At 39.5% G+C, this 27,507-nt stretch overlaps 2 protein-coding genes across 6 annotated transcripts in view; one reads left to right on the plus strand and one right to left on the minus strand.

Moving 5' to 3' along the window:
• SPATA9 (spermatogenesis associated 9) overlaps positions 1 to 8,219 on the plus strand; it is a 57,130-nt gene extending 48,911 nt beyond the window's left edge. For 4 of the 5 annotated variants that reach the window (XM_006080260.4, XM_045166532.1, XM_006080259.4 and 1 more), the window contains 2 exons: positions 2,898 to 2,993; positions 7,748 to 8,219. In XM_006080260.4, the coding sequence (XP_006080322.3) occupies positions 2,898 to 2,993; positions 7,748 to 8,035 (384 nt within the window). In that variant the 3' untranslated portion in view covers positions 8,036 to 8,219. The remainder of the gene's footprint in view (positions 1 to 2,897; positions 2,994 to 7,747) is intronic. The other variant, XM_044947286.2, reaches the window with a different exon arrangement.
• A 1,597-nt stretch (positions 8,220 to 9,816) lies between these two features.
• On the minus strand, positions 9,817 to 21,729 carry RFESD (Rieske Fe-S domain containing). Its single transcript, XM_006080261.4, has 4 exons — positions 21,576 to 21,729; positions 12,611 to 12,789; positions 12,475 to 12,509; positions 9,817 to 10,518 (listed from the first exon to the last, which is right to left on the minus strand). Exons 2-4 carry the CDS (start codon positions 12,786 to 12,788, stop codon positions 10,255 to 10,257), a joined length of 477 nt encoding a protein of 158 aa, XP_006080323.1. The 5' UTR covers position 12,789; positions 21,576 to 21,729; the 3' UTR covers positions 9,817 to 10,254.
• Positions 21,730 to 27,507: the final 5,778 nt, after the last annotated feature.

Here is a 27,507-nt window from a genome sequence, read left to right on the forward strand (position 1 = left end):
CAAATTCATGACCAAGTAGCTTTTTCAAACTTATAGGAAACACTTTTTTCTGGACCTGTAAAAGCAGTATTTCTTCCAACACTTATTTGTGAATCACTGAATTAGAGTTTCCCCTATAACTTCCTTCTTATTTCATCAAAATGGTTTTGGACAACATAAATTCTCCAACCTTCAGGTTACCTGTAAGTGGATCTCTATTTTCTAAGCAGCTGATAGTCTGCTTTTTTTGTGTGATTTATCTCATTGTTGGTGAAAATAAGACGAAAATAGATATTTCTTCTATGAGACAAGGCAGTCAAAATTATATGGGAGAAGTAGAACATAAAATTATGTGGGAAAAATTTAAAGCTGAAATGTTTTTACTGTTGAAATATTCATGCATCTTATATGTTAATATTACCAAATTCAAAAAGGAAATATATGGATATAATATTGATATCACAATACTTTTAAATGCAAATAAAATAAAAACATGTAACAATGAGGTTAAGATAAAATTTTTGAAACCAGCCAAGACACTCTAGACAAAGCCTCCTTTTTCCAAATTTCTCTAGTTTGTATATCTCAGTTTTTGCCATATACTATTCCTGCTCATAGCAAACCAAAAATGAAACATTGTGGTTTATAATATGAAAAACATGTATTGCAAGTGAGTCATAAAATGGAAAAATGGCTACTTAGCCAGTAGCTACATAAATTTTGGAGGATATGTATTTTTACAGGGGTGATTTATTATAGTAACAGCAAATATTTATTAAAAGCATTAAAATGGTGAAAAAGTTACCCCCAGGCAATATACAGATTCGTCATTCAGAAGCATAACATATATCAAATACATATTTATTTCTAAACTAATCCATTTTAATTACTTTTAGGTGAAGGACAAAAATCTGAAAAAGAAAGATGCAGCAAAACAGACTAATTTTCCTTGCATGCAGACCCCATTTTTATTTTTATTGTATATGACCTACCAATTATTGGACCTTCCATTACACCCATATATTCACAAACTCATGAATATTTTACTCTACTAGGAGGCATTCTGTTGGCATGAATCTGATTTCCTTCCTAACATCGGCTCCCTACTAGCAGTTTGTCTCCTTTAGCCTAATAGTGGGATTCAAAGGCATGCTATCAGTCTGAGTCTTTCAGCAAGAGTGAAAGAGTAGCAGCAGCTTCATTTCCTGGAAGCGCTCTCCAGAAGCCAGGAAGTCTGGGAAGTTTTCCAGACTGACTTGTGGAGAGAGTGGGCTAAAACTGCCCCTGCCTATTCCTGTGTGTAGGAGCTGGTACGGCCTGAAGGGTGGGGGTAAGAAGGAAAACCCCCTTCCCCCTCCCTCCTCACCCCACCATCTCTCAGCTACTAGGCTAGATAGTATTCTTGGCTTCAGCATTCCATACATCGCTTGAGCAGAGAAGGGCGATTGTGCTGGACACCTTTGTTCTTCGGTAGGGACAGCAGTAAGCAAAAATAGTACAACAAGCATTTAGAGCAGGACCTGGTATACAGCACCATGCAAATGTCTGCTCCATAAAATGCTACCACGTCAGAAGCACCATTTAAAAGGCTGCAATGTTACTATGGGGTGGATACAGTGTAATTCACCTAGCCATTCTGCTACCATTGTTTCAGTTTTTCAGTGTTTAATGTTCACTGGAAGGACTGATGTTGAAGCTGAAACTCCAATACTTTGGCCACCTGATGCAAAGAACCAATTCATTGGAAAAGACCCTGATTCTGGAAAGATTGAAGGCAGGAGGAGAAGGGGACCACAGAGGATGAGATAGTTAGGTGGCATCACCGACTCGATGGACATGCGTTGGAGTAAACTCCGAGAGTTGGTGATGGACAGGGAGGCCTGGCGTGCTGCAGTCCATGGGGTCGCAAAGTGTTGGACACAACTGAGCAACTGAACTGAGCTGAACCTTTTAATGATTATATATATATATATATATATATATATATATATACCATTCTCATTTGTGTGCAATTTACAGTATTCTTGCCTGGAAAATGCCATGGGCGGAGGAGCCTGGCAGGCTACATACAGTTCATGGGGTTGCAAAGAGTTGAACATGACAGAGCCACTTCACTTCATCGTGCATTTACATGATTTTATATTTACAGCCTATACCTTCTTGGAGTTTTTGAAGCCTCTGAGTGACTTGGCTCTTCAGAGAAGTATGCCTAACTGCCCCTTCATTGCTAAAGGGGAAGGGAATGTTCTTCCTACTGTCATCATTTCATATCCTTATAGCTCAAAGCCACAGAGGTGGCCTCTAAGAGTTACAGTTCCCTTAAACTGAATATATTGTGGTGAGGCAGGGACACATTCTAGAAGCTAGAAAAATCTGAGAGACAAATTCTTTATTAGTGTAAACCTCTACATTTCAAAAAGCATGCTGGATATGAGCGCAGAATATTTGCTGAAGCTTAATGATCATCTAAGATTAATACTGGCCTTCAGCAGTCTCATGATTAACATTTCCAGGCAGGTCATTAATCTCCAGGAAATGCCCGGTATTTTCATTGCTGTTTGCTTAATTGAAGAGGTGAATAATTTAGTAAAGGATGACTACATGAATTTCAACAGACTGTGTTTCTAATAAGCACAGCAGCGCCCCCTAGTGAGCACACTTGGTAAACGTAAAAAACTAAAATTCAGATTTTGGAAATGGGAGTTTTTTTTTAATAGATTTATCATAGGTTTTAATTAGCAAAAGAAAGTATCTTTTTGTAAAGGAGGAAGACATTATATTTTCAAGGTGTGGGAAAACTCAGATCTAAAGTAGATGACTATCAATATTTGAATTCATTTTACAATAACATTATAAGATTTAACATTGTAACATTGAAAATCTTTTGTTTTAATAAGAAAACTCATTTGTTTTTTTAGGTCAGAAAGGGATCTTTGTTTGAAATCATTTCTTTCCCAGCAAAGACTGCTTTAACTAGCATAATGTGCGCTTCATATGCAGCACTCATTTATTTGGTAAGTTAAGAAAATAATTAGAATCTGGAAATATAATTGTTTTATGTAAAGAAATACTGTATAGTCTATTCTTAAACCAAGATATTATTCTCTTATTACACAAAATAATTTTACATTAAAAATTATATTTCTAAGGAGCCAGGTCAATCCACCAAAAACTAAGTTGCTTAAGTAATAAAACTTATTTTACTTTTTAAAAAATGTATTACTATTTGGTCAAAACATTTTGGTTTTGCTTTCATTAGGTTACAGGTGTTTTGTTTCTGCCATTGTGCCGTGGTTGGTTAAAGTTCAGCTTTTGTTTTTTGAATTACAAAAGTGTTCATTAAAAAGTATGACAAAAATATACAGACTTTTATAAATTATAAAGTTATTTTCTTCTAATTCATTGCCATTTGTATTTACCTTTAATTGAAAAAAATTACAACATACAAAAAGAAAAGTACATAGCTTGATGAATTATCAGAAAATCTATAAATTGATGTATCTTATGGATCAAGAAACAAAACAGTATACTGTCATTCTAGAAGCCTCTTTCTTGCCTCTTTATGATCACTAGCCTCTTCTGTAAAGGCAAGCACTATTTTGACGTCTAATGATCACTAGCCTCTTCTGTAAAGGCAAGCTCTATTTTGACTTCTAATGGCATGGTCAGTTTCGACTCGTATGTAAATGACGTCATATGCCATGTTCTTTTGTGGGTCTTGTATTGCTCAACATTATCACGGTGAGATTCATTTGCTGCCTATAGCAGCAGCTGGTTGCCTGTCAGTGCTGTACAGTATCCCACTGATTAAATATACAACTATCTATTCTATCGTTGAACATTTAGATTATTTAGAACTTTGGCTATTGTAAATAGGTTGCTGTGAATGTTCTTGCACATATGTTTGGGTGAAATGTCTGGACTGTAGATTTTGCATATGTTCGTCTCTAGCATATATTGCCAAAGTTTTCCAAAACAGTTTTAACAGTTCATTCTAGCAGATTATGAATCCCAGTTGCTCTGTATCATCACTAACATTTGGTATAATCAATCTTTTCTGGTATAGCCATTTTTGTGGGTATGTAGTACTATCATATTTTTAATTTGCATTTTATTGATTATTAAGACTGAACACCTTTTTTATACATTAACTGGATATCCTCTTTGTTAATTTCTGTTAGTCTCTTCTCATTTTCCTACTTGGAGTTGTCCATTGGTTTATTATCAATTTGTACTTTTAACTGTATTATTGGAACAAGCCCTTTTTTAGTTGAATTTGGGCAGATTTATTTTACTCTGTGACTAGCCTTTCATTTTTAGGAATGTCTTTTAAAAGTTCTTAATTTTAATGAAGTCTCATTTATTAATCCTCTTTATATTAAGTGCTTTTTATGTCTTAATTAGGGAATCTTGACTTACATCCTAGTCATGAAACTACTCCCTCTGATATATCCTAGGAGCTTTGTTATTTTGCCTTTCACTTTTAGATTTATAATACATCTGGAGTTGGTATGAGGCAAGGGTCAAGTTTTTCCTCCATGGGTATCTCATTGTGCTGTGCTGTGCTTAGTCGCTCAGTTGTGTCTGACTCTTTGCAACCTCATGGACTGCAGCCCATTAGGCTCCTTGGTCCATGGGGATTCTCCAGGCAAGAATTACTGGAGTGGGTTGCCATGCCCTCCCCCAGGGTATCTTCCCAACCCAGGGATTGAACCCAGGTCTCCTTCATTGCAGGTGGATTCTTTACCAGCTGAGCCACCAGGGATGCCCACTTGATAAATTGATCCAACTCAATTTATCAGGGACAAAAGTAAACCCCTTTCCTATTGCCCCAGAACACCTCTTTTTAAAGATAAATTAAATGTCCTTATATATGTAGGTCTGTTTATATTCTCTTTGTTCTAGTCAACTGATCTGTCTATTCTTATACCAATTCAATGCTGTATTGTTTACTGGCGCTTTACATTAAGTCTTCATAACTGGTAAAATAGGTTCTCCTTCCAATCTATGAACATGGTATATTTCTCTATTTATTTAGATCTTCCTTCTGTTAATAAATTTATGGCTTTTTTGTTAGAGGTCTTTTACCTATTTATTTTTTTGATCATATTGAAACAGACAAGAATAAAGGTTAAATTTTCCTAATAATCCACAGATTCAGTGCAATCCCAATTAAAATTTGAGCAGGTGTGTATGTGTACATTGACTAGTTTATTCTAAAATTTACAAGAAAATGCCAAAGAATAGCTAAAACAACTTAGAAAAAAAAGTGTAAAATAACTCATTTTAAACATATTTACAATTTTTAAAAACTCTGAATTTATCAAATATTTTGCAAATGTTTTAAAATTTTGAGAAATATTCAGTATCTTAAATGTGACTCTCATACAAGATTGATGCAAATATACTGCAGAAAATGAGTTGGATGAAATGGCTATGGTGAAACTAAAACAAAACTAGATTAAAACCAAAATTACTTGAATTTTTCAAAGACTTCTGAAATCATCCTACATGACTTATGCTATAAACTAAGAATAGAAACAATTTTTTTGGTGACCTCTGATAATTTGTGATATATTCATCCAAGTCCTAGGAGAGGTCAGGGCTAGAATTATGGTTTTGAAAGCAAATAACATCTATGTTGGAAGTTAATGCCCTGAGAGTGGAACCATGCCAAGTGAAAAGTGTAGAAAGTTGACAGAAATATGAAGAACACTTTCTGTTTAAGATAAGCTAAGAAGAAATCCATGAAGGAGACAGAGGACCAATAATAAGAAAAGCAGGAAGAGAATCAGGAGAAACGCTGTCAAGGAATTAGACTCAGGAAGTTGTGAGTAGTTAAGAGTCACATACAAGCAGAAAAAGTTAAGTAAAATGAAGATCTGAAAAGTGTCCTTTAGATCTAGTAGTAAAGTTGGAATTAATCATCTTGAGAACTACTTTAGCAGAAAGAGTGAAAAGATGATAAAATGGAAACCATGAATGTATGTCCTGGTTTGATCAAGAAAAGAGTGTGTCGTAGTCAAGAGGGAAACAGGGCCACAGGGATTTTAAAGTTTAAAATTTCAGAATAGAATATACTTTAGTATGTTACAGGCTACAGGGGAGGAGCTAGTCAAGAATGAGAGGTTGAGGAGGCAAGCAATAACTAATAGACAAGTTGATAGGTAGGGTATAGGTTTTAAGCAAAGATGGAGAAATACTGACCTTAATCAAGATCTTTCATTTTCTGAGACTTGGACAGAATTGGTTATGGTGGGCACAGATAAAATGTTGTGAGGGAAGAAGAAATGTATCAAAGAGGACAGGGCTCCCCAACCTTCTTTTCATAGCATGGCATACATAGAAAACCATCCTAGTTGTGATAAATGGTTAAAGCTGTCTGTAGCTGGAAGTGATGGACCTCAAGATTTTATAACTCTAGATTTGGGTGTACTCAGATATAAGTAACATTGATAGTACCTTAATACTATCAATTGATAGTATTGATAGTACCTTAATCAATACAGCTATTTAAATACCTCACTTAATTAGAAGTCCGGAATCCAGCAGTTCCTGGGTTTGTACAGTGGATCTACAGTGTCATCATGAACCCAGGGCCTCTCCATCTCTCTCCCCGACTATCCTGTTGGTTGGTTTTGGTTCTTAGGTTTGCTGCCTTACGCTCATACCTTACATCCGTATCAGCCTCCAAAGCAAGGAGGAGAGAGTAGAGGCAAAGACAGTCTTTCTTCTATATAAAAAGGAGGAAACTTTCCCCCAAATCCTTCCGATCTTCCTCCCCAGCAGACAAATTTTATTACGTTGGCCAGAAGGGTCACATTGCCAGATGGTAACAGTAATGCCGGGAAGTGAAGGGAAGCATCTGGTGTCCCCATTCTGAGGTGGGAGACAGGCAAGTAAAGAGGAGGCAGGAGGTCAGGAGGAAAGGGCTGTTCACGCCAAGGCCCGCCCTCCTTTCTGTCCCTCTCTTTAGGAACATCTGAGCATTGGTTGCCTATTATGTCACCTTGGAGGCATCATCGCTTTGGTAAAAGAAGCTAGTTTAGGTGTTCTTGTATTTTATAGATTTTATTATTCTTGTTGCTTGCCTTAAATGCTTGGCATCGTCATCTCCATCAGTAAAGTTATAGGTTTAACAGATACAGCTCTTAGTGATTCTCAGTTTTTGAAGTTTTTTTTTAATCTATGTTTTGTTTTGACACCCTTAAAGTACTGAATGGCATTTTTGAGGAAAAGTGGATCACAAGTTTGTTTAGAAATCATTGATTCTAAATCATTAATTTACTAAATTCTTACCAAAATGTTTATGCCCTTCCAATGGAACGTAATTGGTATAACCAAAGTCTATATGGGAAAAAAGTAAAAACAGAAAACCTACTTTGAGATATTAACATGTTTGAGGATAAATTCCATCTCTCAGAAAATGTTTAATTAAGTCAGGAGAATAAAGGAACGTTTCATTTAATTAGAGAATAAAGATGTAAAACATGAATTAGAAATGTGAAGCATATTTTTATTAAAGCATACTATGTTTTAATTTTCCTTCTAAATTATGGTATATTTATAATTAGGAATCAGCCTCCTCACGTTTATCATGTGCCAGAGGAAGCTGAAAAAAAGCACCTCTTTGTAGAATATACAGATCAATGATTTTATGTTAAATGTTTTATTGCATTATTGGATTTTTATCTGTTAAGTTTAGTAGTATAACACAATCATACTCCAATAATAAAAAAAGAAACATTAACTTTTTAAAAATTATTAGACCGTCTGTGTTAATGCTGTGCTGGAGAAGATAATGAAGATTTTCCAAGAAGAAGAATCCATAAGGCAAAACAGAGAGGAGAGTGAAAATTTTAGAAATGCCTTTTCGGAGCCTGTGCTTTCTGAGCCTCTGTTTCCCGAAGGTGAAATCAAAGCAAAACCTTACAGGTCATTACCCGAGAAGCCAGACAGTATTTCCGATTGCCCCAAACTTCCTGCTAATAAGTTGAGTAATAAGATTCAGGTTTTACATTCTGTGTTTGATCAATCAGCTGAAATGAATGAATGAACAAATCTGAACTTAAATATCACTGAACAGAGCTTAAGCATTATCTAATGACATAACTCGGAAACTAGTTTTTATGTTCTGACTGCTCTGCTTTGAAAAAAAATGGGGGTGGGGGAGGGACTATTGCTAAAATGTCATTCTCAAGTATTTATATGGTAGAGAAAATAAAATGAATCAATGTTGACTATGTGATATGTTTTAATGAACAAGAAAATGTACCCTTTGGTGAATTAGACTCTATGCAATGGTTTATAATATGGGCATGTTCATAATACATTTATGTTTGTAGTACAGACTTGTTTAGAGTATCTTTCCAATTATTTATCTGGGAAGGAAAAAAACCCTCCCTATTAAAATGCTACATATCTTTTTCAGAGATAATAAAAGGATATATATTTTCTATCTACAGGCTGCATAGTTTGAGTTTCCCTATTATCATTTGTTTTAAAACTCATCTATAAAGTTATGAAGGACTTGAAATTCATAGATGTAAACTTATATTGTTTACAAATCGGTAAGAAGATGTCTGTATTTGAGAATGGGATGTGACATGACATTTTTATTTCCCCATCTAGAGGAACAAATTAAAAACCAGAAACCAAGTCCATGTTACTCATTGTTGCCACTGGATCCTCAGGAAAAACTGCTTCTGTGATTGGTCCCACAAACCAGGGTCATGGTTTTTGCCTGCTGGAGGTACTTTGGTTTCTTCCATGCATTTTCAGTTCTGGACATTTGTTAAGTCATTGGAGGATCAGTGCCTGATATAATAGACTGGGATGTACCCATTCTAGAGATGGTACATTTTTTGTACCTGATGGGTAACTGCTGCTGTAAATAGTATTTATAAAAAACCCAGGCCTGGCTCATTAATAGTCTCTTGAAAGCAAGTGTTGGAATATGGGTAGCATGTAGCAATATATCAGAAAAAATATAATATATAGCAAAAGGCTCTATAAGCACAGCCTTAATGATACCTATTTTATTCACTTATTATTTTTACAATAGCCAAGAGAAAGGATCCAAGTGGACCCCTTAGAATACTAAGCCTTAATTCAGCCCTGTGTCACTAAGACTACCATGTTTTGAGACTAAGTTCCAATATTGACAAAAAGCTTTTCTCATTCTGAATTCATAATCTGTTCCTCATAGTTCTTTCTGGTCCCACTTATTCTCATATTCCACCATGTGCTGCTGAGTTTTAGATGATCAGTACCCAGGGGTTTATAATACAGCGTGGGCACGAGGCAACCAGAGGAGTGATGGCCATAAATAGCTGGCATAGAAAAAGCAGGGTGAACTAACTTAACACAGGCCTACGAACTCAGAAGAAAAGACTGAGGAACAACACCCTATATCTCTGCTCTCTGTGATATTTGGTTGTACATACATGTGCAAAATTCTATACAATAAAAATTTTTTTAAAAATGTTATTTAGAAATTTCATTTGGCTCGCTGAACACATTTCACATCTCTTATGGCTAGCAGCAACTGTCTCCTCATTACTTTGAAACTGTCTACCATGACCTGAGAGAAACTGAGCTGAAGTTTACTTGGTTTCACTGTCAGGCAAGTTGTTTCCTATTTCTAAATTCAGCATGTACACTGATCCCATTTTGGGAAGTATTTTTCAAGTGTAAAAGGTCTGCTATATATTTGGAAAAACTGAATAGTTAAAACCTAAGTATTTCAATGTGTGTAAATTTTACCTTAAAAAATTGTAATAACCATCAATAGGTGGGGTGGTGAATGCATGCAAAAGTGAAACAAGACTAGAAGAATGCTGATAACTGCTGAAGGTGGGTGCTGGGAGTTTATTATTCTCTTCACTTTGTATACATTAAAATTTTTCCATGATAAAGTCTACTATATCAAGTAGGGATTTTTCCCCTAAATTTTTCTTTGTAGATCTAATTTTTTTAACCTTTTCTTCACTCTGGTTACTCCAAATTATTTTTATCCTTCTTCAAATGCACATTTCAAACCTATAACCTTGAGGTTCCAATCAATCCAGAGGATTGGCTGAAAAGTATTCTATAGATGCCAATGATGATCCTTACATCACACTAAGTACATGTGCTTTGGAACCTTTCATAAATATGGCTGTTAAAGATGAAAAATGTGCTTGTGTTGGAAAAAGTCATCTTTGGTACTCAGCAAGGTTATTCTAAAACTACTTTCAAAACATACACAACATTTTTCGTTGCCATGAAGTTTTATCAGAAGGAACTTGGAATTACTTTGAAGATTCCAGTAGCATAATAGTCAGAGTCACACTTAAAAGGCTCATTAGAAAGAGTCACATAAATATTCCCATTGTCCACTGTCACTGTGTGAATCCTTTGCTTTATTCCTTTGGAGCACCACATGGGTTTTGCTGATGGGTCTTTAGGATCTATAGACTGATACAGTCCTTCTCCCGTTTCCAAAGTAATTTTGTACTTATGCCAGGGACAAACTATACATGCTCGTCCATCAAATTCCTGGGGAAAGAAATAATTGATTTTATAATATGACATTTCCAATGTTGACAATAAATCTCAGACTCAGAACAGAATTTACTGCAGAAGAACCAGGCTGCAAAACAGGCTTCCCTTTTTACCTCCCATTTACCAACTATTCAGCATAAGGCAGAACCTAATCTTAGCAGTCATCAAGTTCTTCTGCAGTTGATAAGAAACCCAGTGTGTTAGAGCTCTATCAGAAGATAACCATCCCAGGCAACTACCCCATGTGACCCCAGTATGCTGTTATCTGTTAGATATTAATGTCACTTCTGTGATGGAAATGGGGCAAGGGCTTCAAGGGCTTCTAAATGAGTCTTCGCTAGCTGGTGGAAGAATGGTAAGCCTCAGATATAATTTCAAGAGAGGTTACTAAAGGCATAAGTGCACATGTTAACTAAAGAGCAATTTATGATCCAAAGTCGTTCATTTCAAACTTTTAGCTGTCCTAAAGCAGTGCTTCTAAAATTTTAAAGGACATGGGAATCACCAAGATCTTGTTTAAATCAAGCCCTTGTTTAAGTTCAGTAGTCCTAGAACAGGCTGCGATATTTGCATTTCCAAGACACTCCCAGGTGTCACCAATGTTGTTGGTCTGTGAACCACACTTTGAGCAGCAAGGTTTTATAGCTCTCACGATGGTCTGAAACTGAGGGAAATTCTTCCACTCTATCATCCAGATGCTGACATTTTTATCTCCACACGAGAAGTGCAGAAATGCTGTTTCATACCACCTCCCCTGCCAGAACTGTCAGCAAACATTTTCATAACTCATAAGTTCATATTCATAATTTAAGCACACATCTTTTAACATGAGGACAGGTGTGGAAGTAGGTAGATATGAGTTGTATAGAGAGTGGAACGCTAAATTTAAGCATGTACTTTGTGCCAGTCAGAGACATAGAGACAGGGAAGGGAGAGAGAGATCAGTTTCATGAGGTAGAAAAGAAGAAATCAGGCAGCTAGTTTGGGAATGCAAGGAAGTAAAACAGTGCCCCCATCTTCCCTGAGTTAAGCCTTCAAAGTGTTCTTTCTTTCTTAAAATATATATATTGATATTTTTATTATATCACAAAAGTAATATATACACATTGGAAAACTTCAAACTATGTAGAATTATAAAAAGTAAATATTAATTTTTTAAATGGGACCTCTTTAGACCTATTATTCTTTGACTTACTTTTCTCCACTCAAAAATATACTGTTGACATTCATGCCTCATTAACTTACTGGCTGTATACTATTCCACAAGCCTCCCTGGTGGCTCAGATGGTAAAGAATCTGCCTACAGTGTGGGAGACCCTGGTTCAATCCTTGGGTCAGGAAGATCCCCTGGAGGAGGGCATAAAAACCCACTCCAGTAATTCTTGCCTGGAGAATCCCCATGGACCGAGGAGCCTGGTGGGCTACAGTCCATGGGCTCACAAACAGCTGGACATGACTGAGCAACTAAGCACAGCACAGCACAGCACACTATTCCACAGCATGGCGAGTCCTAATTTAAACTGTTTCCTCTTGTTAAAACATTTAAATTTCCTTCAATTTTTCATTACAATGAATAATACCACAATGAACTTAAGTATGTACTTAACAAATGTTTAAGTGTATATATACTTATATATGTGCATATACTTAAGAAGTATATGCACATATGTAAGCGTATATATATACTTTTGTACAATAATATGCAGAGTAGATCTTTCAACGTATATTTGCTAGGTCAGAAGACATGTATATTTCTCATCTTTACCTGTAAAATGGTTTTCTTTACATTGTTAGTGTTGTGAATTCCTAGAATATTGGTAATTATACTCAAAGCATGAAAATATAGTTCAAACCCAAATATAAACTGTTTGTGAATAGAGACAGTAAATATAATAGGAATATAAATAGGAAACATCTGAATTTGTTGAAAACAGGTTTACTTTTACATACCTCTATTTCTCCCAAATGTAAAGGTCCTCCTGAGTCTGCAAAGAAATTGAACATACATCTGGTCACTAAAAACTGAAATTTTAATAGCTTTCTGGACAGTAAATAAATACAAGGTTTACACATGAAAAAATCTTACGGTAACAGCGAATATCCATAGCATGAAATTCTCCTTTGTGGTAGAAAATTACCACTTCTCTCTCATGGACAACAGCTGTTATTCTTTCAGATCTTTTAATGTCTTCTTCTCTACCCACATAGACAGAAGCAAATTGCTCCTTCGTTTCAGTATCTTGTTCAGAGCCATCAGGATCCATGCTAGTGGAACAACAACAAAAACCATAAACAAAAAAAAAAAGAGAAAAAAATTGCAAGTGGTCTTCACTAGTTTCATTACACTTAACTCACAGAGATAATCATAAGAGAAGTTTGGTTTCCCTGAGACTGATGGAAGTACTTTTAAAAATACGGGATTATAGTCAGTCATGATTGTAAGTTAGAACTCTTAAAGCTTGCCAAAATTAGGGAGGACTGACCACTTTTAGGCTGGACTTGTATTTGATTCACTTCATTGCCTAAGGTAGATATTTCAGAACTCCTGACAGATACTAAAGTCTCACTATCCTTTTAGTCCCTCTCAAATTCAATGCTAAACAACACCTGCATATTATCAGTGTTGTTTTTAGATTTTGTTGAAGTTAGGATTCTTCGGCAAGGGCCTAACAGAAGCAGAAGAGATTAAGAAGAGGTGGCAAGAATACAAAAGAACTGTACAAGAAAACTCTTAATGACCCAGATAACCATGATGATGTGGTCACTCCCATAGAGCCAGACATCCTGAAGAGTGAAGTCAAGTGGGACTTAGGAAGCTCATAGGAAGTTCATAGTAATGCTTCCTATGAACAAAGCTAGTGGAGGTGACAAAATTATAGCTAAGCTACTTCAAATCTTAAACCAAAATGCTGTTAAAGTGCTGAATTCATTATGCCAGCAAATTTGGAAAACTCAGCAGTGGCCACAAAACTGAAAAAGGTCAGTTTTCATTCTAATCCCAAAGAAAAGCAGTGCCAAAGAATGTTCAAATTACCATACAATGACACTCATTTCCACGCCAGGAAGATTTTGGTCAGAATCCTTCAAGCTAGGCTTTTGCAGTATATGAACTGAGAACTTCCAGACGTATAAGCTGGATTTAGAAAAGGCAGAGGAACCAGAGATCAAAAGCTAGGGAATTCCAAAAAAACATCTACTTCTGTTTCACTGACTATGCTAAAGCCTTTGACTGTGTGGATCACAACAAACTGTGGAATATTCTTAAAGAGATGGGAATACCAGACCACCTGACCTGCCGCCTAAGGAACCTGTATGCCAGACAAGAAGCAACAGTTAGAATCAGACATGGAACAATGGACTGGTTACAAATTGGGAAAGGAGTATGTCAAGGCTCTATATTGTCACCCTGCTTATTTAACTTCTGTGCAGAGTACATCAAGTGAAATGCCGGGCTAGATGAAGCACAAGCTGGAATCAAGATTACAGGGAGAAATAACAATAACCTCAGATATGCAGATGATACCACTTTAATGGCAGAAAGTGAAGAGGAACTAAAGAGCTTCTTGATGAAGGTGAAAGAGGAGAGTCAAAAAGCTGGCTTAAAACAACATTCAAAAAACTAAGATCGTGGTATCTGGTCGCATCACTTCATGGCAAATAGATGGGGAAAATATGGAAACAGATTTCATATTTTTGGGCTCCAAAATCAATGTGGATGGTGACTGCAACCATGAAATGAAGAGACACTTGCTCCTTGGAAGAAAAGCTATGTCAAGCCTAGACAGTGTTTTAAAGCAGAGACATCACTTTGCTAACAAAGGTCCATTGGAAGGACTGATGCTGAAGCTGAAACTCCAATACTTTGGCCACCTGATGTGAAGAGCTGACTCACTGGTACAGACCCTGATACTGGGGGAAATTGAGGGCAAAAGGAGAAGGGGGCGACAGAGGATGAAATGGTTGGATGTTATCACTGACGCAATGGACATGAATTTGCACTAACTCCGGGAGATAGTGGTGGACAGAGAAGCCTGGCATCCCTGGTCACAGAGTCGGACACGACTTAATGAATGAACAACAGGATTCTTTGACAGTCTGAATAGTCTTGAACCTCTTGGTTAAAAGGTGGCTTGTTTAACTTATATGCAGAGTACATCATGAGAAACGCTGGTCTGGAAGAAGCACAAGTTGGAATCAAGATTGCCAGGAGAAATATCAATAATCTCAGATATGCAGATGACACCACCCTTATGGCAGAAAGTGAAGAGGAACTCAAAAGCCTCTTGATGAAAGTGAAGTGGAGAGTGAAAAAGTTGGCTTAAAGCTCAACATTAAGAAAACTAAGATCATGGCATCTGGTACCATCACTTCATGGCAAATAGATGGGGAAACAGTGGAAACAGTGTCAAACTTTATTTTGGGGGGCTTCAAAATCACTGCAGATGGTGATTGCAGCCATGAAATTAAAAGACGCTTACTCCTTGGAAGGAAAGTTATGACCAACCTAGATAGCATATTCAAAAGCAGAGATGTTACTTTGCCAACAAAGGTCCATTTAGTCAAGGCTATGGTTTTTTCAGTGGTCATGTATGGATGTGAGAGTTGGACTGTGAAGAAAGCTGAGCGCCAAAGAAGTGATGCTTTTGAACTGTGGTGTTGGAGAAGACTTTTAAGAGTCCCTTGGACTGCAAGGAGATCCAACCAGTCCATTCTAAAGGAGATCAGTCCTGGGTTTTCACTGAAAGGACTGATGCTAAAGCTGAAACTCCAATACTTTGGCCACCTCATGTGAAGAGTTGACTCATTGGAAAAGACTCTGATGCTGGGAGGGATTTGGGGGCAGGAGGGGAAGGGGATGACAGAGGATGAGATGGCTGGATGGCATCACCAACTCGAAGGACATGAGTTTGAGTGAACTCTGGGAGTTGGTGATGGACAGGGAGGCCTGGTGTGCTGCAATTCTTGGGGTAGCAAAGAGTTGGACATGACTGAGCGACTGAACTGAACTGTTTTGCCTGGTGTAGACAGCCAGCTCGTACAGATCAACCAGATAACTACATTCTAGTAGGACGGAGAAGTGTGAATGGATGCCTTTAATTTTTCCTAATTCACATAGAAAATGTCATTACTTTCTTCTGTCTTACTTGGGCATTCAAAACAGTGACTTTCTCTTCAATTTATAGAAGTATATAAATTTTAGAGAATCTGTAAGGTATTCTAAATATTTTTTTTTCTTAGCACAGATATTCAGCCTATTTCTTTGAAAGCAACCCTTTCAAAGAGACCTTCTGTATACTTCAAGAACATAGCCATGGTCTATTAATTTCATATGAGAAAGAAACATCAAGATATATCATTGTCAGGGGTTTCAGGCCCCATGTAGAGGATTTTCCTGAGGGCCTCCCTTATGTTGGTATTTTTATTTTTTCTATGATAGTTTCTAAGTAAAACTGTATATCCTGTTTTGCCAAGAATTTCTATATTTGTTTCCTTTATGTCCTAATAATTAGAGCAATGGTTAACAATGCAAACTTCAGGGAACAAATATGACATCTCTGTAATTTCCTAAACTTGATTAGTGTAGTGCTTTCCTTTATACGTTGAATTCAAAGTTCCTGCCTCTCCCCAGTAAGAAAATTGAGTGAGGCACAAACTCAATTTGGGCTGATGAGCTGGAACGAAAGAGCTACAGAAAAGAAATAAAGAAGGATGTGCTAAGTTGCTTCAGTTGTTCCGACTCTTTGCGACCCCATAGACCGCAGGCTGCCAGGCTCCTCTGTCCGTGGGATTCTCAGGACAAAAACACTGGAATGGGCTGCCATTTAACTCCTAGGTTTTAGGTTTGTGCAACTATGTGGTTTGTGATTGTGATTGGGCAGACTGAGAAAGGAATGATATTTTGAAAGAAAGGAAAAATCAGGAACTAGTTACATTTTGTACAAAGTGAGTCTGAGGTACTCAAGAGATACCAAGTCAAAAGTCAGATATATGAGACTAGCGTTGAGACTCACCGCTCCACTCTGCTCAGTCGCTTCAGTCGTGTCCGACTCTGTGCGACCCCATAGACGGCAGCCCACCAGGCTCCTCTGTCCCTGGCATTCTCCAGGCAAGAGTACTGGAGTGGGTTGCCATTTCCTGATAAATTTGGAAGTTTTCAAACTACAGAATTCAACAGAATCACTTGGAGTGGGAGTGTCAATAGGGAATGAGGTCTAACAATTTCTGAAGAACATCCAATATTTATACTTTCTGGATTAGCCATGCTTGACCACAGGCTGGATTGCAACATTTCTAACCAATTATCTTGTTTTACTTGATTTTGGCAGGTGCCCAAAGTATACAAACTACTCAGATGGCAACATTTACCTCCACACTGCTGCATGTGCAGTCATTATCACATTTTGTGAAAGAACAGAAGGGCAATAATGATAAGAAAAATGGGGACAGACAGATGAATTGAAAAGAGGAGGGGGGAATAGGCTGAAGAAAAAGAAAAATATGGAATATGCAACACATATAACTAACAAAGGATTGATTCAGAAAACATAAAGTATTCTTATAAACAAGTAAGAAAAGGCAACCATTATAAAAATGGACAAAAGACACAAACATTTCAACATTTCACAGATGAAGAAATCTGAATAGCCAGAAATCACATGTAAAGATGCTCAACCTAATTGGTAGGAAAATGTAAAAGAAATATAAAGCAAAGTCAAAATAGGATACTGTTTTCCATCCACCAGACTGGCAAAAAATAACAAGGATTGGCAAGGATATGGAGCAACTGTTAGTGATGACATCAATTAGAGGTACAACAATCTAGCATTACCTAGCAAAGCTGAACACATTCATGACCCAATAATCCCACTTCAGATATATTCCATAGAAGTGTGCACAGGTGTACCAGGAAAAATGCACAAGAATGGTTATAACAGCAAAAGATAGGAAACAAGTCAAATCTATCAACAGTAGAATGAATGATTTTTATACTCGTTCAATGGAATATTGTGTAGCAGTGAAAAATGTATGGCTGTGTCAAGTTGGATTAGTCAAAACTGTAACTTTAAACAAAAAAAATTTTAAGAATTCAGAGTATGCTTCTATTTTTATAAAGTGCCAAAAGAGGCAAAACAAAACAATGTATTATTCATGGATAAATGTGTATAGGGAAAATTTACAAAGAAAAGCAAGGGAAGAATAAACACATTTTAAGTGTTTATCAATGTATTATATTTACTATTATACTTAAAATTACTTTTTTCCCCCCAAATTTAAGTGGTATCCTACTTTATGTAACAAATGATCCAAAATCCAAGAAAAGGGATAAAATGGTACTTTCTGTCCTCAGAGAATGTATATGTAAACAGATCATGAATAGACTATTTGAAATTTTTGTACAGCTTATTTCAAGACTTGCCACAGAGGAAGAAATAAATCTATAGTTCTCTTTTCTTTTTCCAGGCAACAGATAGAAAAGAAATATAAGACTGAAGCAAGTACCAAAATACATGAGATATGGATTAGCACCAGAAGTTAATTAAATTCTATTGAACTCCCAAATAAATGAGAACCAAACACTATCCTTTCTCGTTTCAGTTTCTTAGAGACTTTGCAGGGTTTTCCTCCCAACCAAGGAAAATTGTAGGGAACTTTGCATGGGCTGATAAGAAATGAGCAGAGAAAGCTGGGGCTAAATGATAAAGGTTTCAGAGAAACATGATCAGTTTCGCATTTTGCTTCGAAAAGTATTATCTCACCCTTCAAATAATTGTTCCCTCTAAGCATCATAGGTGGTACTATTTATGGTATCTGGTGACTATAATTAACACCCCTATTATTCTTAATTAAATAATGTGAATATCATGGTCCATTCAGACAGCAATACAAGTCACTTTTATTCACTTTAATTACTGTTACTTTGATGCAGTATTCATATACTCCTACACATTTTCTCTGTGTTGAGTCAGCTTTCAGATAGTAGACTCTTAAAGTAAGAAAATGAAAAATTAAACTGCATTACTCAGTATGGGAGCTAAAAGGAAACTGCTTAAAGAAATGTTGAGCATTTTGTTCCACGGTTCTCTTCCAGAGATATTTTTTGGACTATACCTAAAATTAGGCTTCTAAAGGTGCTAACACCACATAAAATTACTAATTAGCTAAATGAATCCTCTGTCTCTATTAGATACCTTTCTGGCATAGGGAATCTGTTTCAGCATAACTTAAGTTTCTATAAGACAATAGGGACAAAAGAAACATGAAATTAAAGGAATTTCTTCTTATTCTTGAGCACAAAAGCACAAAGTTGCTTTTACTGAGTCTGGGGACTTGACCTACACTTATCAGAATGCAAAACGCCAAGGTGACACCTTTACTTTAGGTTCAGAGACGAGAAATACCATAGCTTTAGATTTCTTTCACGGAATAATAGATAAAACTAGCTGCCCTTTAGTGAGTGCCAACTGCTTGGACTCTGCATATATGAATTCATTAATCCTCAGAAAAAATGCCTATTTTCCAGATGAGGAAACTAAGGGTAAAGGACTTTAACAAAAGCTTGCCCAAACTCACAAAATCGCAGTGAAGATTCAAACCAAGGTCTTATGTCTAAACTTTGTGAACACTGATATATAAACCTTACCATTTTATCTAAGTAGCATCCACAGATTTATAAAAATAGGTGGCATGCATATAAACTATCTTGAAGGTACAAAATCTTTTAGCAAAGATGTTTGTGTGTATACTCCACATATACTTATCCTTAGATGATGGTCCTGGTTTTTTTTTTTTTTAATTTAGGAAAGCCAACATGCAAGACTCATGTCAACAAATGTTTAAAACGAAATCAGTTCAGTTCAGTCGTTCAGTCCTGTCCATCCCTGCGACCCCATGGACTGCAGCACTCCAGGCTTCCCTGTCCACCACCAACTCCCAGAGCCTACTCAAACTCATGTCCATTGCTTTGGTGATGCCATTCAACCATCTCATCCTCTGTCCTCCCCTTCTCCTGCCTTCAATCTTTCCCAGCATCAGGGTCTTTTCAAATGAGTCAGCTCTTCACATCAGGTGGCCAAAATACTGGAGTTTCAGCTTCAACATCAGTCCTTCCAATGAATATTCCCAGGACTGATTTCCTTTAGGATGGACTAGTTGGATCTCCTTGCAGTTCAAGGGACTCTTCAAGAGTCTTCTCCAACACCACAGTTCAAAAGCATCAATTCTTTGGTGCTCAGCTTTCTTTGTAGTCCAACTCTCACATCCATACATGACCACTGGAAAAACCAATAGCCTTGACTAGATGGATCTTTGCTGGCAAAGTAATGTCTCTGCTTTTTAATATGCTGTCTAGGTTGGTCATAGCTTTTCTTCCAAGGAGCAAGTGTCTTTTAAATTTTAATGGATACAGCCACCATCTTCCCTAATAATTTAAAAGTTGCGCTGCAGCCAGTCCTGGAATCTGCAAGTGTCATCTGCGACATTAGAGACCATAGAGTAGTAGCTGCACTCACCTGGGTTTGAACCCCCGGCTCTGCATGACTTGTGAGAAGTCAGCTAATTTCGCAGCACGGCTATAATGCAGTCCTGCACTAAGGGCAGTGGTGAGGGACAAACGTCTCAGGGTAGTCAAGTGTCCAGGGTGGGTCCTGGGGGTGGGAAACTCTGCAATCACTGTGGCGGTCATCTCTTAAGGGTGCTGCCAGCTCTGACAGCCTGTGGGCAAGGACCTCAAGCTGTGTTAAACGTTTGAGTCAAGACAACCTGCAGTTGTCAACACCAAGCTCAAGAACCGAAGAGACAACTGGAGCATGGCTATCAAGACTTGCGCGATCGTTCTGCCTGCAGACTTCAGGAGTCGGATACCCAAGACGGCTGGCGCTGCGTCAACCCTGGGGCATGTTTCATACATTTCAGAGCACAAATGCTAAGAAAAGTAAAAGTCGCTCAGTCCTGTCCGATTCTTGGGAATTCTTCAGGCCAGAAGAATACTGGAGTGGGTAGCCTTTCCCTTCTCCAGGAGATCTTCCCAACCCAGGGATCGAACCCAGGTCTCCCGCATTGTGGACGGATTCTTTACCTGCTGAGCCACCCGGGAAGCCCAAGAATACTGGAGTGGGTAGCCTATCCCTTCTCCAGTGGACCTTCCTGACCCAGGAATACGAACCAGGGTCTCCTGTATTGCAGGCGGATTCTTTACCAACTGAGCTATGGGGGAAGCCCAATGCCAGGAAAGCTTGTTTAAAAATGGCCCAGGGAGGCAGCTGTTAAAAAGCAGAGACATTACTTTGCCAACAAAGGTCCGTCTAGTCAAGGCTATGGTTTTTCCCATAATCATTATGGATGTGAGAGCTGGACTTTTATAGGGTTAGGGTTAGTACAGAATTGATGCTTTTTAACTGTGGTATTGAAGACTCTTGAGAGTCCCTTGGACTGCAAGGAGATCCAACCAGTCCATCCTAAAGGAGAGTAGGCCTGAATATTCATTGGAAGAAGTGATGCTGAAGCTGAAACTCCAATACTTTGACCACCTGATGCAAAGAACTGACTCATTTTAAAAGACCCTGATGCTGGAAAAGATTGAAGGCGGGAGAAGGGGATGACAGAGGCTGAGATGGTTGGATGGCATCACTCACTCAGTGGACATGAGTTTGAGTAAACTCCGGGAGTTGGTGATGGACAGGGAAGCCTGGCGTGCTGCAGTCCATGGGGTAGCTAAGAGTCGGACACGACTGAGCAACTGAACTGAACTGAACGGAAGCTGCAGGTCCGGAGTGAGGACAAGCCTTGACGGTGAACAAGCTCGATGGGTCCGCAGTACCCGGGCGGAAGCCTGCGCTGGGGGTTCATGGTTAAAGAGAGCAGGGTCTAGGGCGGCGGGGCCTCAGCGCTCAGAAGAGCCAGGAGGAAACGCAGAACTGCAACCACAAACCCACTCCCCGTCTCCGCCGCCGCCGGAAGCCCGAGCCCCGGGCCCGCCGCCCAGCCGGAAGCGGCGAGTCTCGAGAGCCCCGCCCCGCGCGGCCGCCCAACCCCGCGCCGGGAACAGAGCTTACCTTCCCCGAGTCCCTGCCCCACCTCCGCGAGACCCGGCCGCAGCGCCCCCGCGTGAGGATACTGAGCCGGCCGGGAAGCCGGCGGCCGCGTGGCGCTCCGCGTGACGGGGCGGGGCGGGGCGCCACCGCCCACGTGACCCGAGCGCGCCCGCCCCCGGGGCGGCCTCTGAGGCGTCTAGGGCTGCTGACCGCGGCCTCCGGCTCGCCGCGCTCCGCCCGGAACTCCGAACTGGCCGTTTCAATCGTGTGTTTTACAGACGTGGGCTCCCCCACTTCATTTTAAAACGTTTGTTGAGCTCACCACATTTATCTAGATTTTGAACTCACCCAGGGATCTTCCTTCTAGAAATTTACCTCATAAAAATATTTACTAGAGTTCGTCACGATGCGTATGATCTATGTATAATGGTGTTTATTGAACTCACTCAGGTGTCTTCTAGAAATTTACCTCATAAAAATATTTAGAGTTTGTCATGATGCATATAATCAATGTATAGTGGTGTTTATTGAACTCACCCGGAGTCTGTCTTCTAGAAATTTACCTCATAAAAATATTTAGTAGAGTTCGTCACGATGCATATAATGTATGCTGCTGCTGCTGCTAAGTCGCTTCAGTCGTGTCCGACTCTGTGCGACCCCGTAGACGGCAGCCCACCAGGCTCCCCCGTCCCTGGGATTCTCCGGGCAAGACTACTGGAGTGGGTTGCCATTTCCTTCTCCAATGCATGAAGGTGAAAAGTGAAAGTGAAGTCACTCAGTCGTGTCCGACTCTGACCGACCCCATGGACTGCAGCCTACAGGGCTCCTCCATCCATGGGATTTTCCAGGCAAGAGTACTGGAGTGGGGTGCCATCACATAATGTATAATGGTGTTTATTGCCAGAAAAGTGACAATAGCTCAAATGAGCATCAGCTGGGAAGTGGTTAAATACAATGTAGACATGTGAATTACTTTCTAACCACATACTAACCAGCACAATTCATGATGTAATGAATGAATTTGTTACAAAGTATGGAATACTGTGTAGTATGCTTTCTTTGGGGTAAATAAAAGTTATTTTTTAGATACAAATAATGTAGATATATGCACATAAGCTTAAAAAATTGGGTTTTTAAACTTGGGCGGGGAGATGGGTTTCATTCTCATCTTTTGAACTTTGAACACATGCATGTGTGTGGGTATTTCTGTGAGGAAAAAACAAAACAAAAAAACCCACACACATGCATGTGTTCAAAGTTGGAAGCTAGATGAGTCTGATAGGTTTTTATTTTTTTAACTGGAGGAAAATAGCTTTATAAAAATCAGTCATGTTATACGTATATCCTGACCTTCTTGAGCATCCCGTCCATCCCTGCTTCCAAACCCCCTGGGTCTTCACAGAGCGTCAAGCTGGGCTCGCTGTATTATATAGCAATTTTTCACCAGTTATCTCTTTTACACGTGGGTGTAACTTTCTCCTTTTGTCCCAGTCTTTCCTTCCACTGTGTCCATAGGTCCCTTCTATATACCTGTGTCTCCATTCCTTCCCTGTGAATAGGTTCATCAGTATTATTTTTCTAAATTCCATATGTGTGTGTTGCTGCTGCTAAGTCACTTCAGTCGTGTCCGACTCTGTGCAACCCCATAGACAGCAGCCCACCAGGCTCCGCCGTCCCTGGGATTCTCCAGGCAAGAACACTGGAGTGGGTTGCCGTTTCCTTCTCCAATGTGTGTGTTAATATATTTGTTTTTCTCTTTCTGAATTACCTCACTCAGTATGACGGGCTCTAGGTTCATCTCCCTCACTAGAACTGACTCAAATTTGTTCTTTTTTATTGCTAATATTCCATTGTATATGTGTACCACATCTTCTTTATCCATTCATCTGTTGATGGATATCTAGGTTGCTTCCATGTCCTCAGTTCAGTTGCTCAGTTGTGTCTGACTCTGCAACCCCCATGGACTACAGCACGCCAGGTCTCCCTGTCCATAACTAACTCATGGAGCTTGCTCAAACTCATGTCCATTGAGTTGGTGATGCCATCCAACCATTTCATCTTCTGTTGTCCCCTTCTTCTCCTGCTTTCAGTCTTTCCTAGCATCAGTGTCTTTTCAAATGAGTCAGCTCTTCCCATCAGGTGGCCAAAGTATTGGAGTTTCAGCTTCAACATCAGTCCTTCCAATGAACATTCAGGACTGATTTCCTTTAGGATGGACTGGTTGGATCTCCTTGCAGTCCAAGGGACTCTCAAGAGTCTTCTCCAACACCACAGCTCAAAAGCATCAATTCTTCGGTGCTCAGTTTTCTTTATAGTCCAACTCTCACATTAATACTGCTGTGAATATTGGGGTACATGTGTGAGTCTGATAGGTTTGTAAAGTTTCCTTGGCTAACTTCTAATGCAGTGGTTCTTTGGTCACACTTTAGTCACCTGGGAGTCATGATTCTAGACCAATGAAATAAATCTCGAGGGGTCATGGGAGGAGAGGGAATCAACATATATTTTTCCAAGTTCCTCAGTGATTCCAGTGCAACTTTAAGGTTGGAAGCCACAGTCTGCATTTCACATGCTGACATACTGATCACAGATCCTAGAGAGGCCTAATGGGTCAGGGGCAGCCGAAACCCCGGGACCTTGTTCATTGACCCCAGTATGCCATATAAATGCCTTTTTCCCCTTCTATAAGCTAAAATGTGTAAAAGATTGAAAAGCTCAGAATAATGAATTTGTGTACCTAGCTATTTTTTTAGGGGGCCACACCCTGAAGCACTGGGGAGCTAGCTCCCTGACCAGGGATCAAACGAGGTCCCCCTGCTTTGGGAATGCAAAGTCTTAGCCACTGGACCACTAGGGAACTTCCTAACCATCTAATTTTGATGAATTGCTTTGCCAAAGTGATAATAAAATATATTTGAGTTTATTATCATTTAAATTATCTGTTAACTGTCTCAAATTACTTTACCAGCACATGGAGTGTGTTAGCAGTACTCAGCTTGTATCATTGAAGAACTATATAAGAACTTTTAATGAAAAATTCTTTTTTGCTTTGTTACTATTTGGGCATTAAGGGGCTTTCCAGGTGGCTTTAGTGGTAAAGAACCCGCCTGCCCATGCAGGAGACATAAGAACCACAGGTTTGATTCCTGAGTTTGGAAGATCCTATGGTGAAGGGAATGGCAACCCACTCCAGTATTCTTGCCTGGAGAATTCCGTGGACCTCAGAGGAGCCTGGAGGACTACCATCCATGGAGTCGATAAGAGTTGCACATGACTGAAGCAACTTAGCATGCATTCGTGCACACAGGGGCACACTTAAAATAAGACACATCTTAGATCCACTGATCTTAAATCTGATTTTGAATTAATTGAAGACCTCAGCAGATATGTGGTCAGGTTGGGATCACAGCAGATATGTACTCATGGGTACACAAGAAAAGTGAAAGACATGAAGAAGTTTCTTCTATCTTTACCTAAAGTATTAATATGGTTGGTCATGTGAAGATATGAAATGCTTAGAAAACTGTAGTGGGTGGCAGAATAAACTACCTCTCAACTTGTGAGACACGCACAAAGCTATGTGCCCAGCCTACCTGGCACAGGGCATGAGCTAACAGCAGGAACCCATGAAGCCCATTTGAAAGTCATTATGAAAATGTGCTAGTCTCTGAGTTGTGTCTCTTTGTGACTCCACGAACTGTACCCCGCCAGGCATCTCTGTCCATGGAATTCTCCAGACAAGAATACTGGAGTGGGTAGCCATTCAATTCTCCAGGGGATCTTCCCGACCCAGGGATCAAACCTGGGTCTCCTGCATTGCAGGCAGATTCTTTACCATCTGAGCCATGAGGGAAGCCCCAGAGTCATTACATTCAGAATAAAATTCATGATTCCTACTGTCCTTTCCTACTTTTCCTTTCCTCACTCCCTCCTTTTCTTCCTCTCTCTTTCTCTCCCTCCCTCTCCCCTTCCTTCCCCCTGCCTTCCTTTTGTTGCAATAGAACAGTTCCAATCAGTGTGGGCAACACTTCCACAAAGTTCTACCTGAGAACATTTGAGGGTAGTTTCTACTTCTCTCCTTGGGACTAATTTTGATGTCTGTGCCTTCCTCCGTTTGTTCTTTCAGCTTTCCCTTTCCTACTAGTGACACCTAGTGGTAGCCCTGGCAAGGAGTTTTGTTCCCAATCACCACAAACACCTATTTCTCTGTGATCTTGCCCCTCAATATCTTTGTCTATAAATACTTTCAAATGTCCCTTCCCACCTCTGTGAACCCCCTGCTTTTTTTAAAAAAATTAATTAATTTATTTGGCTGTGCTGGGTCTTATTTGCGGCACATTGGATCTTCCATCTTCATTGTGGCATGTCAGTTCAATTCAGTCGCTCAGTCATGTCCGACTCTTTGCAACCCCATGAATCGCAGCATGCCAGGCCTCCCTGTCCATCACCAACTCCCGGTTCATGAGTTCACTCAAACTCATGTCCCTTGAGTCGGTGATGCCATCCAGCCATCTCATCCTCTGTCGTCCCCTTCTCCTCCCGCCTTCAATCTTTCCCAGCATTGTGGCATGTAGGATCTTTTTTCCCTCAGTTGGGCCATGCAGGCTCTTGGTTGTGACACATGGGATCCAGTTCCCTGGCCAGGGATTGAACCTGGTGCCCCCCACCCCATCCCCACCCCTTGCATTGGAAACACAGGGTCTTAACCACTGGACCACCAGGGAATTCATCCCCTACTCTTGCTCTTAGGATCAAGCTGTTTGTAGGCAAGTTTTTCTGAGACCAAACCTTTCTTTCTGAGAGGTTCAAAAACTGCCTTCAGTAATAATCCAAAGTTCGTTTTGCAAGCTAGTGAGAACCTTTGATGTTGCTAGCAGAAGCAGCAGCAGTATCACTACAGGAAAGTTTGAAGAGTATCCACCAATCGGAATTTGCTACTTTCTTCAAACCAGAAAAGGGTGATAACACAGCCTGTATTTGGCCATTGGGATTATGATCATGAGATAGTGACGATGACTTTATATACCACCTATCTGCTTACAACTCCAAAATGAAAGTTTATACAACATTCATTTCTGCGGATGTCTGCATACTTTCCCCACCTGGATATTGTGCCAGAAACAGTGGTGTCCGTCAGACATCCCATCTCCTAGCCCACATTGCCCAGCCCACTTATGGTCAGTTGAGGCTGTGTGACTAGTTTCAGCCAGTGTGCTGTGGCTGAAAATACAGAGTGTCGCTCCCAGACTGAAGCATAGGAAAGCAGTTGTGTCTTTTTATATAACAACTGAATTTCTAGATGGTGGAGTCTCCATCAGTCACCACCCCAACACACTCTCATCAAGCCATAAAAGACATGTAACTTATGTGAGAGGTGAACTTTTTTTATGTTAAGGCACTGACATTTTAAGGTTGTTTACGACTGCAACAGCATAGTTTAACCTGATATCCCATATACAGTTGTCTCCAATTTTATATGTTCAAAATTGAAGTTTTAAAATTCTCGCATAAATCTGTGCTTCCTTTGTCTCCTCCATCTCTGTAAGTGACATTGTATATTGACATGCTTAAGGTAGAAACTTAAATACCATACTTGAGATCTCCCTTCTCCTCACTTCTCCTGTGCAGAACAGTTAACACATCTGACCTGAGACTACTATCCTTAAAAAGCTCTGCTTGCAAGATTGGTCCTTGGCTGGTGTCTGGTAAACATCCCCTACACTGATGTAAAAATTTCCCTAAGAAATAAAGGTGACTCACCGTGCCTAAATTGTACAGACAATATGCTTTATGCTAACCATGACCTGGGCTTCCCTGGTAGCTCAGCTGGTAAAGAATCTGCCTGCAATGCTGGAGACCCTGGTTCAATCCCTGGCTTGGGAAGATCCCCTGGGGAAGGGATAGGCTATCCACTCCAGTATTCTTGGGCTTCTGTGGTAGGTCATTCAGTTAA

Source organism: Bubalus bubalis, chromosome 9 (genome assembly GCF_019923935.1).
Source record: "Bubalus bubalis isolate 160015118507 breed Murrah chromosome 9, NDDB_SH_1, whole genome shotgun sequence".
In the NCBI taxonomy this organism is placed as follows: Eukaryota; Metazoa; Chordata; class Mammalia; order Artiodactyla; family Bovidae; genus Bubalus; species Bubalus bubalis.